This window comes from Oncorhynchus nerka, linkage group LG18 (assembly GCF_034236695.1).
Source record: "Oncorhynchus nerka isolate Pitt River linkage group LG18, Oner_Uvic_2.0, whole genome shotgun sequence".
NCBI lineage: Eukaryota > Metazoa > Chordata > Actinopteri > Salmoniformes > Salmonidae > Oncorhynchus > Oncorhynchus nerka.
Window position 1 is genome coordinate 31,425,604 of NC_088413.1, and position 16,613 is coordinate 31,442,216.

The following is a 16,613-nucleotide window of genomic DNA, read 5'->3' on the forward strand; positions in this document are numbered from 1 at the left end:
CTCCCTCAAGCGGCCTCTGCGCTCCGACGCCCTGGCGATCTCCTCAGACAGAACCCCGACGTCCATTCACACGCACCTCCTTGGCCATAATCGTCCCCCTACCTCCACCTTCACTTTCGGATTCCCTCGAAGCATTTTCAATCCCCGTTCTCACCTACGGTAGCTAGCCACATAAGTCAGCTAGCTAGCTGGCTAACTTGTATCAACATTTTTACTTCTGACACCAATGTAATGACCTGACTAGATCATAAATGAACAATTGTCCAGACAGAGGCTTGAGTTTGCGAATTGACGGTTTATTGAACCAACTTTACACAGGCTACTGTTTGGGCCGTAGCACACGCCAAATAGATGACAGATAACCCACAAGCCAATCGTGACCTTCTCTTGTGAAGCCCAGACGTAAGAGAGAGAGAACAAAGGCTGAACCTGGTCTTAACTTCCAATGCCCAACCCCCCTCCACGCCACTCCGCCAACCACCAGGATGCCCGGCATCAGAACATTCCAGGCATTCCCGTGATTGGCAGATAGCAGGTTGATTGACATGTCGGACCCCGCGAACACCGGGTACTGGTCAGTACAACACAACCACCTCCTAGCCTAGCACATAACACACAGCTGTCTGTGCGGGTCGCTACAGTATGGATGAATGAGCTTGAATTGGATGCGAAGTGAAGCTAGCTAGCTTTAGAAAACTGAGTAGATCTAGCTTGCTTCGTAGGATACCCCTCTCGTCCTGCATCTTCTGGTGACCTATTGAAAACAGTACAAGAATGATAGAGCAAATTATGATGTATGTCTTTTTTTGTTTTGATGACAAAACAAAGTAGCCTACACACTTGTGGAAGTTTGTCGCTTTCGGGGTCCAGCTTCAGATCCAACTGACAGGCTTTCGGGGTCCAGCTTCAGCTCCAACTGACAGACTTTCGGGGTCCAGCTTCAGATCCAACTGACAGGCTTTCGGGGTCCAGCTCCAACTGACAGGCTTTCGGGGTCCAGCTCCAACTGACAGGCTTTCGGGGTCCAGATCCAACTGACAGGCTTTCGGGTTCCAGCTTCAGATCCAACTGACAGGCTTTCGGGGTCCAGCTTCAGATCCAACTGACAGGCTTTCGGGGTCCAGCTCCAACTGACAGGCTTTCGGGGTCCAGCTCCAACTGACAGGCTTTCGGGGTCCAGCTCCAACTGACAGGCTTTCGGGGTCCAGCTCCAATTGACAGGCTTTCGGGGTCCAGCTCCAACTGACAGGCTTTCGGGGTCCAGCTCCAACTGACAGGCTTTCGGGGTCCAGCTCCAACTGACAGGCTTTCAGGGTCCAGCTCCAACTGACAGGCTTTCAGGGTCCAGCTCCAACTGACAGGTTGAATACCATGTGCCTTTTTGTTGTTGTTGACGATTCTATCAGCCAATCAGGGCCTGTATCCACAAATCATCTCAGAAAAGGTCCTAGGAATCCTGTTAAACCTTGTTTTAAGAAGAAGAAGAAAAATTCACCTCAGAGTTGGTTATAGGATGATGTTAAGACACTGCTCAGACAAACTGAGCCAGGAGTAAAATCAACTCTTAAAAGTTTATATCAGCTGATAATCACGACAGTTTGAGGTAACGCAAAGGAAAGCTAGTGACGCTCATAGACATTGTTGCAAATGATGGGGAATAACCAATCGCGATGAGGCATCGCCAGCTGTGAACATTACATCATGCTTCAGACAACTACGGTGAACGTGACTATATCAAATGTTGCAATGGTAAAACTTTTGATATAATTTTCACCTGACAAGATCACTTTGCCTACTCTTAATTCTTGCCTAATATGATGACATATCTGTGATAATGCCTTAAATCATCTTTACTTGACAGGAAGTAGTGAAGCTGTGTGTAATGTAATGTTAACCCTTTTTTACCAAGTATTCTAAAATCCATTTAATCAAAGTGAGGGTATCAGATTTACAGAAAATGTAAAGTGTTACCATAGTGAGACGTTTTTCTACGTGATCATGTATTGTTTTGTGCAATAAAAGTACTGTACTTGACGTTGAGTGTATGACCATTTCGTTGAAATTGGCATGTTTTAACATCAGACCCAGCTCTGCCAGCTGAATTTAAGAACCCACCACTTATTGTATATAGGAGAGGTCGCAATTTACGTGACAGATTGGTCCATGCCAACTGCCAGCCACAATAGAAATTGAGCCAGGTTATTTTACTCCCTCTTCTGTATGGTAGTTATAAATGCAGAGGTTGCACACAGTGCAACAATATGAAGTTTGAATATTTCTGCCATCCACGTACAAAAAAACGGGTCCAAATAAATTACATTATTACGCGCTCCACCACCCATGTTATCTATAATTAAATGTCCATGTGGGCTGTGTTATGTAGGTAAAACCTCTCGTTCTCTCAAAGAGAATTAGTGAACGTAAAAGTTCTATCAGGAGTAACAACCTGGATTATCCAGTCGCAGTACATTTTAATGACATTTCTACCTTTTTAGATTTTGTGGCATAGAGAAAGTCAAGATATCATACGGGAGGTGATATACATAATACCCTGAGCAAAAAATAATGTTTTTGGATTTTCACCCTCCAGACATTATTCCCTAAAGGTCTTAATAATGAAATGCCCATGTATGTGGTTTTAAATGTGAACTTGATAGGTCATGTACTCATTGTGGTTTTAGTATTGTTTAATACATTTTATGTACACACTTTATAATACTTATGAAATGCACATTGTTATATTTGGTAACACTTGCTTATTTTCCCGACTCCAATACCCATTCGATGCATTGGTGGAGCAGTGTCTACATAAGGGTGCAGGTTGTAAACACTCAAAAAATCTCTGATGAAGGCCTTGAGGCCGATACTTAAAGCTTAATAAAGAGCAGTGATACTAGCAGGAGCAGTGTGCGGGTTTCTTCTATTTTTTTATTTATTTTTTTATCTTGAAATTAAATACAAAATGTAATATGTGCTGACTGACTTTGTTGTTTTTGTACCATTGAGTCAAGATATTTATAACAAACTCAAATGGCTCCATATTATTAGGTACTTGAATCAGTGTTAAGAGACGGGCTTGGCTGTGGTTAGCATTTTATTATAGCATGTTATGTTTGTGTGTACAGCAAATAGGTTATTTAAACCTTTATGCTTTTCTGTGCAATCTTTGTTATAAGTCTACAGTCCTTGGTGGACTGAACAACCTCAGCTTTGGTGGTCATCACCGAGACAGAGGTTCCAGTCAGGGATCCAGTCTGCAGCCCAGACCCTTCTTTTCACATTCTCAGTGCAGGGATGAAGCAGGACCTGGGGCTTAGAGATAGACCCTCCTGTTCCTATGATACAAACACCACAGTATCCACGATGAACAGACCAGGTCAACCTGGGCTGCAGCCTTCACAGAGAGTTGTGGGAGACTCCCCTGGTGGGAGTCTAACAGGAAGTCTGTCTTCTCCTTCAGGGTCTCGTCTAATGCCTGGTGACGGTTCATAGAAGACCTGGGTCTAGCCTTCCTCAGCTACCTCAGGTTTACCCCACCAATACAGACATGGTCAGGATGGGTATTCACCACAAGAGGTACCTAGCCTATAACACAACACACAATGCCAACAACACCGAAACAATGGCTAGAGGTCAAGGAGGGAGCTCAAGAACTAACCACATTGGTGGTATCTCCTGCTTCTACTTCCCAGGGGTGTCATTGGGTCACAACGTGGAAGGCCGAGCATTAGGATGGACGCTGACAAGCCGTACGCATGGAAAGCGCATTGCTGAAACAAACTATGTGAAGAAGCACTCCGTTCACACCAAGGAGAGGCCCTTCAAGTGTAAACTATATGACAAGCGCTTCTCTTTCCTGAGTAACCTTATCAGACATAGGAGTGTCCACAATGGGGAGAAATCTTAGAAGTGTGGTTTTAGATGTACACTTGGGATATCTGGGAACCATTCTTTAGCGCTGACATATTATAGTTATGTGAAGTGTCTTGAGGTAAGAGGGCAATTAACCACATACCCCTCATTAACTCTTTGTTAACTTATCATTTGAAACAGGCTTGAGTAAATACCTGTTTTTAGAGAGACAGTAAACCTTTACCTTACTGTTATGTTCTACTCTAGCCAACACACTGTTCTTTTGTAAAGAAGTCTGTTCTCAGCTTGAAATATATTGTTCATCAGGTTTGGTACGTTACTTTCTAAGTGTAATCTGTTAGTTACTTGTCCAAATTTGTATTCAGTAATGTAACTTTTGGATTATGTGGTGGATATTATAAAATAAGGATTTGCTGGATTCCAAGTCGAAGTAAGATTCTTTATTTTTCTGAGCTCAGGAGAATAACAGAGTTACACAGCGCAGTCAGTCCGAATTAGGAAGCATTGGGTGATAAGCACATATCTTAATAGTTTCCTGTTCTTGGGCAGGACTTTCAGTTCTCCTTTTATCTATACGAGGACACAGAAGCAAGCTGGTTTGTAACACAGAACTATAATCAGAACAGGAGATTATAATATGACAGTTTTACAAGGTTAGTCAAATACTCAGTTATGTGGACACAACTAATTAATATTTCCCATTACAATTACCCAAACTCAGTAACGTAATATGATTACTTTGGTAATTTTGGATTACTTTCCCCTTAACAGGCATTAGAAGAAGACAAAATGGATCAATCAAACGCGTTTGGTGTCATCAGTGGTCTCTGACTTGTGGTCAGAATCACTCAGATGGAACAAACTTAAACTTGCACCTGTTTTCAATGCTGAATTGAATTTCAATGAGAAAACAGAATGAATTCAACCACACATTTGTTTCATTACAAAAACTGTAGGGTGAAGTCACAAAAAATATTGCATGTAACAGTTACATGACCTACAGCATGGTCAAGCAAGGTAATGTTTCCGACATTTTTGGACTGATAAACAACTATTGATATAGGACCGCAGTGAGTTACCGCAAAGGAAACAGGAGCACCCTCCATTATTCCAGCACCATTTCAACATAATCTTATCACCTATGCTTAGTCTAATACAGTGACAGTGTAATACAGTGACAGTGTAATACAGTGACAACTAAACAATAATACCAACAACAATTTATGAATACACGCCACTTCACCATCCATGAATGAATACACGCCACTAAATGCGTGTGTTAGTGAGAACATGTAATTAGTTACTCCCCAACACTGCTGAACATAGGAGATGTCATGTATAATTTCATAAACTGTGCCGTATTTCAAAGAACAGCCCCCAACCCTTTCATTTAACCACACCCTTTGAGCTATGACGCCAACCAATGAGATATTTTCTTTTCCGTGTAAACGGAAGAACAATTTCCACGTTTGGGTTTTAATTTATCTAGTCGTTTATTAACACCCTAGATATCAAAATGAATCTTAACTGCACATAATCACATACTTACATCAGGTAGTATTTCATTCTCGTTGTAGACAGGACTTGGTTGATATTTTATAGTTAACGCTAACAATGGCTAACTGTATGTTTTTTCACACTCAAATAGCCTCCACCATGGAGGTGCTAGCAAATGCAGCCGTGGCAGAGATCTGTAAACTCGTAGACGACGACTATGCAGTGTTTCGTTTGGAAATAACTAAAAGCCAAAAAGAAAACAGAGCAATGCGGAGGAAACTACAGCTACTAGAACTGAAGGTGGCACGGGAGCGCTCCGAGAGGACAACGCGAAAGCGCGTCCTCGACATTCGTCCCAGTAGTGTCAAGATCCTCGACCGATACAGAGGAATGGCAAGAGGTACATTTTCCAGAATGTCGAGTTTATTTTTTACAGAGACAGTGCACATTAATCATCGTTTCAGTAAAAGTGCCGGTTTTGGTCAGACGGCTAATTATAATACAGATATGAAATTAGCAATGAGCACATGCAAAGCCACACGTAGCACAAAAAGCAACAAAACACAATAAATAAAAGCAACAAACCGTGTTTACACACCTCACAAGCTACAGACAAAAGATAATATGGAAAGCGGCAATACACAGCCAGGGATTGTGTTCACAAGTCTGATTGTCTTTTAGCCATGTCTCTATTTTTTTGTGATGGTGCAGTTATGTGTTTCTGATGGCAGTATGTTCCAGACATGGGAAGGTCTCACAGAGAAAGCAGTTTGACTAAATGTGCTTTTCCTTAAGGGAACTAACTATACTGTCACTTCTCATGGGAGACCTTGTGGCTGCTAACATGGGTTTGGGTTTTCTGTTTCACAAAAGTACTAAGTTGAGGGGGGGGCCAGGCCGGTTAGGATCTTGAATACAAGACATGCGTTGGTGTGTTGCACAAGCGTTTCTCAGATCTGAGGATGTAACAGGGATGATGTCTATCAAGCACTTTGAGAGCCTGTTTGTAGACAGACTGAATGGGTTTTTAATGTTGTACAGCAAGCTTGGGCCCAACTTGTCAAGCAGTATGTTAAGTAGGGGAGTAGCATAACATTGAAGTACAGTTTTGCTGCCTCTGTAGTGAAATCATTTCTAATGTATTGGAAATTAGCTAGGTTCCACTGCGCATGTGTTTAGATATCTTGCCCAGAATCAATGGTGGAAAAATTACTCAATTGTCATACTAGAGTAAAAGTAAAGATACCTCGATAGAAAAGTATTCAAATTAAAGTGTAAAATACTGCTTGAGCAAAAGTCTAAAAGTATCTGTTTTTTTAAATGCAAAATGCATCATACCGGCTGTGTTTGAAATCAAGTTTGAAATCTTGATTTCTGACAGTCCCAAAATGTTTTGCATATATCAACAATGGACTAATGAAACAAATACCAAAATATAGTTTTGGTTGGAGTTTTCCATGAAGTACAGTAATGGAAAAAGGTACTCAATATTCATACTTAAATACTATACATGAAATTCCTTATATTAAGCAAACCAGAGAGCATGATTTGTATTTTTTTTACAGACAGATAGGGCAAACTACAACACTCAGACATAATTTACAAACTCAGTATTTGGGTTTAGTGAGTCCGCCAGATCAGAAGCAGTAGGAATGACATTGCGTTATATTGATAGGTGCGTGAATTGTACCATAATTCTGTCTGCCTGAGTATTTTTACTTAAGTACTTCACACCACTGCCCAGAATTGGTTCTTGGTCAGTTTTTGGATAGTGTGCCATACTTCCCCTAATTACTTAGCTATCTTGAAAAACATTTTTATTTTACCAGGCAGGTCAATGAATAACAAATTATTCTTGCATACACAATATCATATTCTAACCAGATTCTGGATTTACTTAATTTCCTATTGTCATACTCAATTAAAATAATGTGATGCATGGAACATGATATGCTATCGATTGATTGATTGATGAGAATTATTACCTGATATCCAGTGCCGGATTACCGAACGGGCATGCACAAGCTCTATTTTCATGTAATCTGACCAAAGCACCGGTTCCAATCCAAGTGCCAGTGCCATTTAGCAAACTCCAGGCGTTTACATATGTTGGATGACATGAAAATAGAGCTCTTTGGCCAGGCACACCAGTGGTGGGCTTGGTGTTGAAATGAGGATGCATGGAGCAGAAAATAACCCCATACCTACTGTAATATATGGTGGTGGGTCTTTGATGTTATGGGGTAATTTTGCTTCCACTGGTCCTGGGGCCCTTGTTAAGGTCAATGGCATCATGAACTTTACCCATAACCAGGACTTTTTAGCCAAAAACCTGGTTGCCTCGAACATGGCCGCAAGTGAATCTTCCAGCAAGACTATAACCCAAAGAACACATCAAAATCCACAAAGAAATCACAAAGAATTATAAAATTAATATTTTGCATTTTCCATCACAGTCTCCGGACTTGAAACCCATTGAAAACCTTTGGTTTGAATTTAAGTTGGCAGTCCATAAGCGCAGACAAAGGATATCATGGATCTGGAAGTATTCTGTATGGAGGAATGGTCTATGATCCCTCTCAATGTGTTCTCCAATTCATAAAACATTTTAGAAAAAGGCTATGCGCCGTTATCCTCGCAAGGTAGGGTATTGAAAGGAATTGAAAACGGGTGTACATTTTGTTATGACTTGTTAAACAAAACCTCTCTCTGAGCAATTGTAAGAAAATTATAAAATTTCCCCCTTTATTAAATTGCTCAGTATTTATCAAGTCCAGCCCTGCTTACATCCTTGCCAATTGTAGACAGTGTCAATAGTGTACAATATATCATTGCGCATTGACAGTAGCTAACTTAACCACCCCTTTCCCCCCAATCACTCTCTTAGATGGAGGACATCTCACTGGAGGCCACAGGAGCTTTGTGAAGCCAGCAGAACATGTCTCGTGGAGAGATGACCAACCCATAGCTGTAGATGAGGGGAGTGGAACCTCAACCCAGCATGTTATTGTGATAGAGGTTAGTGTCATAGTGTAACATAAGAAATTACACTACATCAAATGTGGCCTGTTTATTTCAGAAAGGCTCCCCTCAGCTATTCACTTGCTTACATGTACATTCTTATTTATCTGCCAAAGGGGAGCTTGTGACGACAACATTGTTAACCAACTCATGTACTGATAATAACCTCCTCTCTTCTTGTCAGTCTGCAGATGCAAAGGCTGCAGGTTATGGAGGATCATCTCTGGTCAAGCAGGAGAGGACTGAAGGAGAGGAGGACCCACGACACAGCAGAGACATCCAGACTGGAGAAGAGGCTGGCGTAGTGCCCCCTGTAGCCACAAAGATAATCGCCACCTCACCCCAGCCCAGGACCCGATGCAGCATCACGGAGTTCAGTGGAAAACCAAACGCCATCCTCAAGTCAGAGACAGACACAGAGACTTTAACACACAGGCTTTTACACACAGGATCTGACCACAGATTAGACACAGAGAGACTGCAGCTGGGACCCCTGGGCCGTCCTCCTGCTCCCGGCTCAGAGTATTTACTTTATGGTAATCCAAACCCAAGGACAGTTCATGCCCATCGGGACGCAGGTGACGTGTTAGAGACTGGCAATGATCCGTCTTGTTCTTACACTATAGAGATGGACCCTGGCAACATGCCCTTGGGTTTAGAGACACAGACTGATCTGTCTAGAGGGGACTGGAACCAGTACAGTAGTAGTGTGTACTCTGAAGGGTGCCTAGATAAGAAAGGGGAGGTTATAGTCGTAGATGAGGTGACTGTGAAAGTGGAGGGTGACGCTCCTCTGACATGGAATGTAGACACGACTCACTTAGGAGAAGGACACTCACAAGGCAGAGATTTATTAGATTACAGGGAAAGTTTAGAGACAAATCCTTATGTTTCGACCCACTCCCCTTTACAGAAGCTCAGGCGTCGCGACCCAGTGTCCATGTCGATGGGGCTTTCCGATCAGGTATTAAACTCAAACAACAGGGCTAGAGCCGAGACTCAGGGAGGGGGAGCCACATCAGGCAATAGTAAAGATAAACCTTTCCTCTGCAAGCTCTGTAACAAAAGCTTCAGCTGCCTCCAGAAGGTGGAGATCCACCAGAGGGTCCACACAGGGGTGAAACCCTTCAGCTGTACCCAGTGTCACATGTGCTTCGCCCAGGCTGGTGACCTGAAGAGGCATCACAGGGTCCACACAGGGGAGAAACCGTTCAGCTGCCACCTGTGCCCGGCCAGTTTCTCACACTCGTCGAACCTGAAGAGGCACCTGAAGGTCCACACAGGAGAGAGGCCGTTTGCCTGTACGCACTGCGGGAAGAGGTTCTCAGAGAGGAGATACCTCAGGATACACCAGCAGAAAAAACATTCCACTGTATAGCATAGAAAGTAACCATTCCACTTGATAGCTTCTGATGTTTAGATCAAACCCTGCATTAAAGACAATATTCATTTTCATTGTTGTCAGCGGAAAAGATCCACAGATGCATGTGGAATAACGAGAGTAAATGATTTCAGATTGTTTAATATTCCTGGGTAGAATATTGCATCCAGACATTGTGTGATATATATTGTGTTTGTACTGTGTAGGCTATTTGATGTTCACAAATGCCTGTTTCATTACTTCCATTCAACTACTTAATTATATTCAAGACTTTTAATGAGAAAATTAATGCAGTTTATCAAGTTCATGCAGATGTTTTGCTGAGACGTGTATGTGTGGTTTTCATATGGTGTATTTGAAACGTGTTTTATTTAGTTAACACAAAATGGGACTTCATTCTGACTTTCTTCATTCTGACTTTCATTGAATCTCTTTTTAGTATACATCACATTTGATCTCACCCTTTTCTGCATACACCAGAGAGCGCTTTATAACCAATACAGGGACAGAAAGTAGCCTATGAATGGGAGGCTAGGAGCCATTTACAGTGCCTTCAGAAAGTATTCACACCCCTTGACTTTTTCCACATTTTGTTCTGTTACTGCCTGAATTTAAAATATATATTTTTGTCACTGGCCTACACACAATACCCCATAATGTCAAAGAGGATTTATATTTTTGTGGAAATGTAATAAATGAATGTAATAGAAAATATGTCTTGAGTCAATAATATTCAACCCCTTTGTAATGGCAAGCCTACATAAGTTCAGGAGTAAAAATGTGCATACTAAGTCACATAATGGGTTGCATGGACTCACTCTGTGTGCAATAGTTGTCTTTAACATTATTTTTCAATGACTACCTCATCTCTGTATCACACACATACAGATAATATGGTCCCTCAGTCGAGCAGTAAATTTTCAACCAGAAAAAACAGGGAGGTTTTCCAATGCCTCGCAAAGATTGCATATTGGTAGATAACAAAAAAAAATGGATAAATAAAAAAGCAGACATTGAATATCCCTTTGAACATGGTGATGTTATTAATTACACTTTGGATGGTGTAGAAATACACCCAGTCACTAAAAATATACATGCATGGATTTCACCATGAGGCCAATAGTGACTTTAAAACAGTTACAGAATTTAATGGCTGTGATAGGAGGTGTGGAAACCTCAAAGACTCGCTGCCAACAGGTGCTTCTACAAAGTGTTGACTCAGGGGGGTGAATACTTATGTAAATGAGATATTTCTGTATTTCATTTTCAATAAATTAGAGAGCAATTCTAAGAACATGCTTTGACTTTGTCATTATGGGGTATTTTGTGTAGATTGGTGAGAAACATTATTTTTTAACCATTTTGAATTCAGGCTGTAACACAACAGCATGTGGAATAAGTCATGGGGTATAAATACTTTCTTAAGGCACTGTACATATTTTGAGTCCTCCACCAATACGGCGGTCGTGGACATATTTTAGGACTTCCAGAGGACCATCAACCTTTTGAGTTTGCTGACTTTTCATACACTGACTGTGTATTGAGTGAGCGACAGGGAGAATAAGCAAGAGAGAAGGGGGAGAAACTTTACATGACTCACCAAGGGAGTTCTGTTGAATCAGGACACAAGGGCTTTGCATCTGAAAAAAAGGCTAGTTAAAAGGATTTTATTTTCTTTACAAGCGTATATTATATTATTAGAAGCAGTACTATATCAATTGGATCGACTTACACTAAGATAATGCAATCATGGGCAGATGAATAGCCACCGTGCTTCTACACCTGCATTGCTTGCTGTTTGGGGTTTTAGGCTGGGTTTCTGTACAGCACTTTGAGATATCAGTTGATGTAAGAAGGGCTTTATAAATACATTTGATTTGAATAGCATGTCTCTTTGGGAATCCAATCTCAGTGAGACCTGATGCAGAGAAAACACGTTAATGGTCATCAGCACAAGCCTAGCTCTTACCAAGCTGGTTAGTAGGGATCAATACACATTGAAGATCAGGGATTCAAAGTGGGGGAAAAAAAACATTTTGCACACAACTTGCCAATCCCTAACCTAGATAGACTGTCCAAACAGGAAATCCTTTGTTATTCCTATTACCCCCATAATGTCAAGCTTGATTAACAACCCCTCCTTCCACATCATATCATATGCCTTCTCCACATCAAAAAAAGACAGCTACAACAGTCTCCTTGTTCACATGAGCCATCCTGACATCTGCTTTTAAGCAGAGTACTGGGTCCATAGTTTCCCTTCCCTTCTTGAACCCACTCTGATGTGGCGATATGATAGCTTGTTGGCCTCGTTGGATCCTTCCCTGGCTTCCGGATTGGTAACACTACTGCTTCCTTCCAACTACCTGGTAGTTTCCCCTCCTCTCACACTGTGTTGTACAACACCAAAACCTTACCCAGTGCCTCATCATTAAGATGGGACAACATAACATAGCACACCTCATCTTTCCCAGGTGAAGTCAACCCAGCCTTACCTACTGCCCTTTTCACCTCTGCTATGGTAAATGGTTCATTCAACGCATCATTTACATCCTCCCTCCTATCCAGCACTCCAGGATGCTCCTCTCTCCCTCCTCCTCTGCTAAATTTGCCACGCTAAGTGGAAACTCCTCCCACTACAACTCGGGAACGCATGCAGTTTATTTGGCTACAGATTAAATAAATGATGATGAACTTCACAGGGTGGTGAATGTGCAAGATGCTCCTTTCCAATAAATATCGAGGGTCTTATTCTGGTGACATGATGATTGATTCCTGGCCGCCGTTTGACAAGATTATATCGCTCTTATCCATAATAATCTCATGATGTAGATAGCCTACCTCCACTGTATGTGCGAGCTGTGCTAAAAGCAGTGGGCACATTTGCTATATAACGCAGCAGTTGTGACAAAACCATCAATAGAGTTGAAAATGTGATGGAAACCCATTTAACTTTTATACATTTTTATTAGGTACATGGGAATTTAACAGCAAAAGTGATTTGTATGTGCACTACGTCATCATGCACAGACTTTTATCTGCAAAAAGTCTGTTTGATGGAAACATATCTGCAGCGGGGAAATGCGCGTATTGTTTTGTGCAGATTTTGGAATATTCGTAATGAAAATCTGTCGGAAATTGAATGGAAACCTACCTAATGTCTAGGAGTGTGCAGTGATACATAACATATTTTGGAATGCTGTTCCTTTCATTCAAGTTGTACAAACGATATCATCTCATTTCCACTTCAATCTTCCTATTCCTATCCATTATTTAAACGTACAGGCTGCAAGTAAAATAAGGACTTTCTGGTCTCATGTCTTGTAGACTGGTGTTGGGAGGACCACTGGCAGAAGTCTTAAAGTGAGATCACCCTGTGTATCAGGAGAGACGAATGTTTAGTGAATAACTTGATTGTTTCAGGCAAACGATGAATGAGCATCTGACGCACCACCAGCAAGGTCTTTTCAAACTAGACTTGCACTTCAAAGAAGATCTTGGGCCTGCTTCTATCGGTTGGCGAAGCAAAGTTTTTGGGCCTTGAAGATCGCTACTACTTATGAATACCGAGGTAAAATCAAGTTGGATATTCGCGCTTTCAAACCTCAATAGCTTTTAAGCCATTTGAGCCACAGACTCCAAATACTTGTCATGATGTTGGAAAAATTGCGCACAACATTGCACAGGTCTTATTTTCACGATTTGGACATTGATTCGCTTTCCAAAGCTACTAATCTTGTGGAAATGTGAGCAAAATGTTGTATTCCTAGTTGAATTAGTTAGGGAGCATAAACAAAGTACAAACTTTTGTTTACATTCGAATTTCAATAGCTCCTTGGTCATGTGACCTACTTGACTCAAACAAGGTTCATAGTGTCCACTGACTTACCTTTTGATATTGCACACCCTTTGGTTTGTTCATTTTCATCTCAGACGTTTTTACATTCATTTTTCAAACTTTCTAATTTCAGTAGCTCCTTGGTCATGGGACCTACTGACTTCAAACAAGGATCAGAATGTCCACTCAGTGGGCCTACACATTGCACACCCTTTGGTTTGTTAATTTTCATCTCGCACGTTTTTACATGAACCATAAAGGTAAAGGGCAAACTACAAGAGTCATGTTATAAATTGTCCAAAGCAGGGATGGAGAGTAAGCTAGTGAGGTAGGCTGCAGTGGGTTTGCTGGTCAATACATGTACTGAACATGTAACCACAGCAATGGTGGCCAGAAAATCAATGAATAAAAATGGAATATTGACAAATTAAAAATAAATTGTAGACATTTAATATTTTCCAACATGTCAACAGACACTTTACTTCAAATAAGTACGAAACATTTCACAGTATTAACTTTCTCTTTATCCCTGGTTGATGTACATTTCAGAGCCTCTTCAGTGTGGATGGGGTATAGCATACATTTTCAACAACAAAGACAGCACTTCCTATTTGTGTTGTTCACTTTTGTCTTCATTCCTAGGCACAGCACATGGAACCACTGTTTGCATGCAAAACATTCAATCTAAAGCAAAACAAAGCCTAACACGTTATAAATAATATCAAATATCAATGCAGTATGACAAATGAGTCATCCATTGTGTTATATCATAAAGTGTCTTACATGCCATCACTGTTGTCAAAAGATTATAAACATGTTAAATAAAGTTACTAGTCCATCTTTGGGCCACATCTAGGTTCTTTATCAGTGGCACACGTGAAGCAGTTGGCTTTGTTGAACTCTGAAATCATAGGCATGAACTGAACATATGGCTGTCCCACCCAACCACAGAAAAATAAAGAATTTACATTTACTTTGAATTAAATGTCATTACATACCAGACATTCTAAGTATATCATCAGCCATTTCTTTTCGCAGTTGCTCCTTGTGTTTTTGTGAAGGTTCTATATCGATTTGGGATGTTGGGGAAGTTCTGTGCATCTTCCTTGGCCATCTACACCAAAAAATAAAATAGAGTTTTTGACCTAATTGTCACATAACGTTATTTCCCCTCCTTTCCACTTTATGTCCACCCAGTCGTCTTTTCCATGGCAAGATCTTCTAATTTTGAAGTATTCTCTTTTTTATGTAAACATAATGGAATTATGATTAGTTATAGGCAAATGAATACACAGGCCAAAACTGTATGCTGATTTCCTTATCACTATGATCTAGTAGAGGTAATTTCCTTTATGCCCCATTCTACACACAGCCTAAATGATAGGGACTGAACCATTTACAGGAGAACAATAAAAGTAGCATGTAGGATCCAACCCTATCACAGTGAATAAATGTAGAGTGTTTGTAGACTTTAAGAAAAAATATTAAGTGACAGTTTCATCAGTACATGCTTAAAGAAAGTCATATCACAAAGATCACAGATGACAGTAGCCTCCAACACTCTACTCAACAAATTGGATGCAGTCTATCACAGTGCCATACGATTTGTCACCAAAAGCCCCATATACTACCCACCACTGCGACCTGCACCCTCTTGTTGGCTGGCCCTCGCTTCATACTCGTCGCCAAACCCACTGGCTCCAGGTCATCTACAAGTCTCTGCTAGGTAAAGCCTCGTCTTATCTCAGCTCACTGGTCACCATAGCAGCACCCACCCGTAGCACGCACTCCAGCAGGTATATCTCACTGGTCACCCCCAAAGCCAATTCTCCCTTTGGCCGCCTCTCCTTCCAGTTCTCTGCTGCCAATGACTGGAACGAACTGCAAAAATCACTGAAGCTGGAGACTCATATCTCCCTCACTTGCTTTAAGCACCAGCTGTCAGAGCAGCTCACAGATCACTGCGCCTGTACATAGCCCATCTGTAAATAGCCCATCCAACTACCTCATCACCATACTGTATTTATTTATTTATCTTGCTCCTTTGCACCCCAGTATCTCTACTTGCACATTCATCTTCTGCACATCTACCATTCCAGTCTTTAATTGCTATATTGTAATTACTTTGCCACCATGGCCTATTTATTGCCTTATACCTCCCTTGTCCTACCTAAATTGCACATACTGTATATAGACTTTTTCTACTGTATTATTGACTGTATGTTTGTTTATTCCATGTGCAACTCTGTGTTGTTGTATGTGTTGAACTGCTTTACTTTATCTTGGCCAGGTCGCAGTTGCAAATGAGAACTTGTTCTCAACTAGCCTACCTGGTTAAATAAAGGTTCAATTAAATTTTAAAAATCAATAAAACAGTGCCCATCAAGTCTGACAATAGAGAATTAATTTTAAGCACCAACGTGTCTTAAAGTGTGTTTGTCAAAATAATATCTGAAAATGTCAGTTGTTGAACATAATGCTTCTATTTGCAATAGCAATTTATGATATGTGCAGTTTATTCCATGTATCAACACTACATGTAGGATGGACATAAGACATTCCCACATACAGTATACACATACATACAGGCATTTTTCAGCTATGATTTTACCACTCAGAATCCAGAATGGATATGACAATGGGGCCATCACAGGATGTAATACACCCTTACAACAATCTACTTTTTGATCTTCTTGACTTCTTATCTGGTAAACTGCTACCGTGTGTCAAGAAAAGAGACCCAATTTGGGGTTAGTGTACTCCAGTAAAAAAGGTCTGGTTTAGATTAAAACTATTCCCCTGTGTCCCCATAGGGGCTTGAGAGACTAGTCAGTGGTAGAATTGAGTTGGCACTTTATTGGCCCAAACACCCACAGACCCACAAGGTTGAGGTTACTCAAGGACAGTAATTAGTAACTATTTATTTTGTTTGCATTGACGCATTGTGTCTTCTGATTGTCCAAGAATAGAATCCAAAGTGTTAGGAAATATTTGTTCCCATAA

The 16,613-nt window shown here is 41.0% G+C and overlaps 1 protein-coding gene and 1 long non-coding RNA gene across 3 annotated transcripts; one reads left to right on the forward strand and one right to left on the reverse strand.

Annotated features, from left to right (window-relative positions):
• Nucleotides 1–275: 275 nt before the first annotated feature.
• Nucleotides 276–5,509, reverse strand: LOC115145727 (uncharacterized). 2 transcript variants are annotated; one of them, XR_003866033.2, is made up of 3 exons: nucleotides 5,423–5,509; nucleotides 841–1,465; nucleotides 276–754 (listed from the first exon to the last, which is right to left on the reverse strand). It is a non-coding gene; the product is annotated as an uncharacterized LOC115145727 (long non-coding RNA). The 2 variants fall into 2 exon arrangements; XR_010459698.1 differs by having other exon boundaries at nucleotides 276–1,465.
• LOC115145708 (myoneurin-like) lies at nucleotides 5,488–10,990 on the forward strand. The gene is made up of 3 exons (XM_029687233.2): nucleotides 5,488–5,770; nucleotides 8,258–8,388; nucleotides 8,576–10,990. The coding sequence occupies exons 1-3, from the start codon at nucleotides 5,488–5,490 to the stop codon at nucleotides 9,767–9,769; spliced, it is 1,608 nt and encodes a 535-aa protein (XP_029543093.2). The 3' UTR covers nucleotides 9,770–10,990.
• Nucleotides 10,991–16,613: the final 5,623 nt, after the last annotated feature.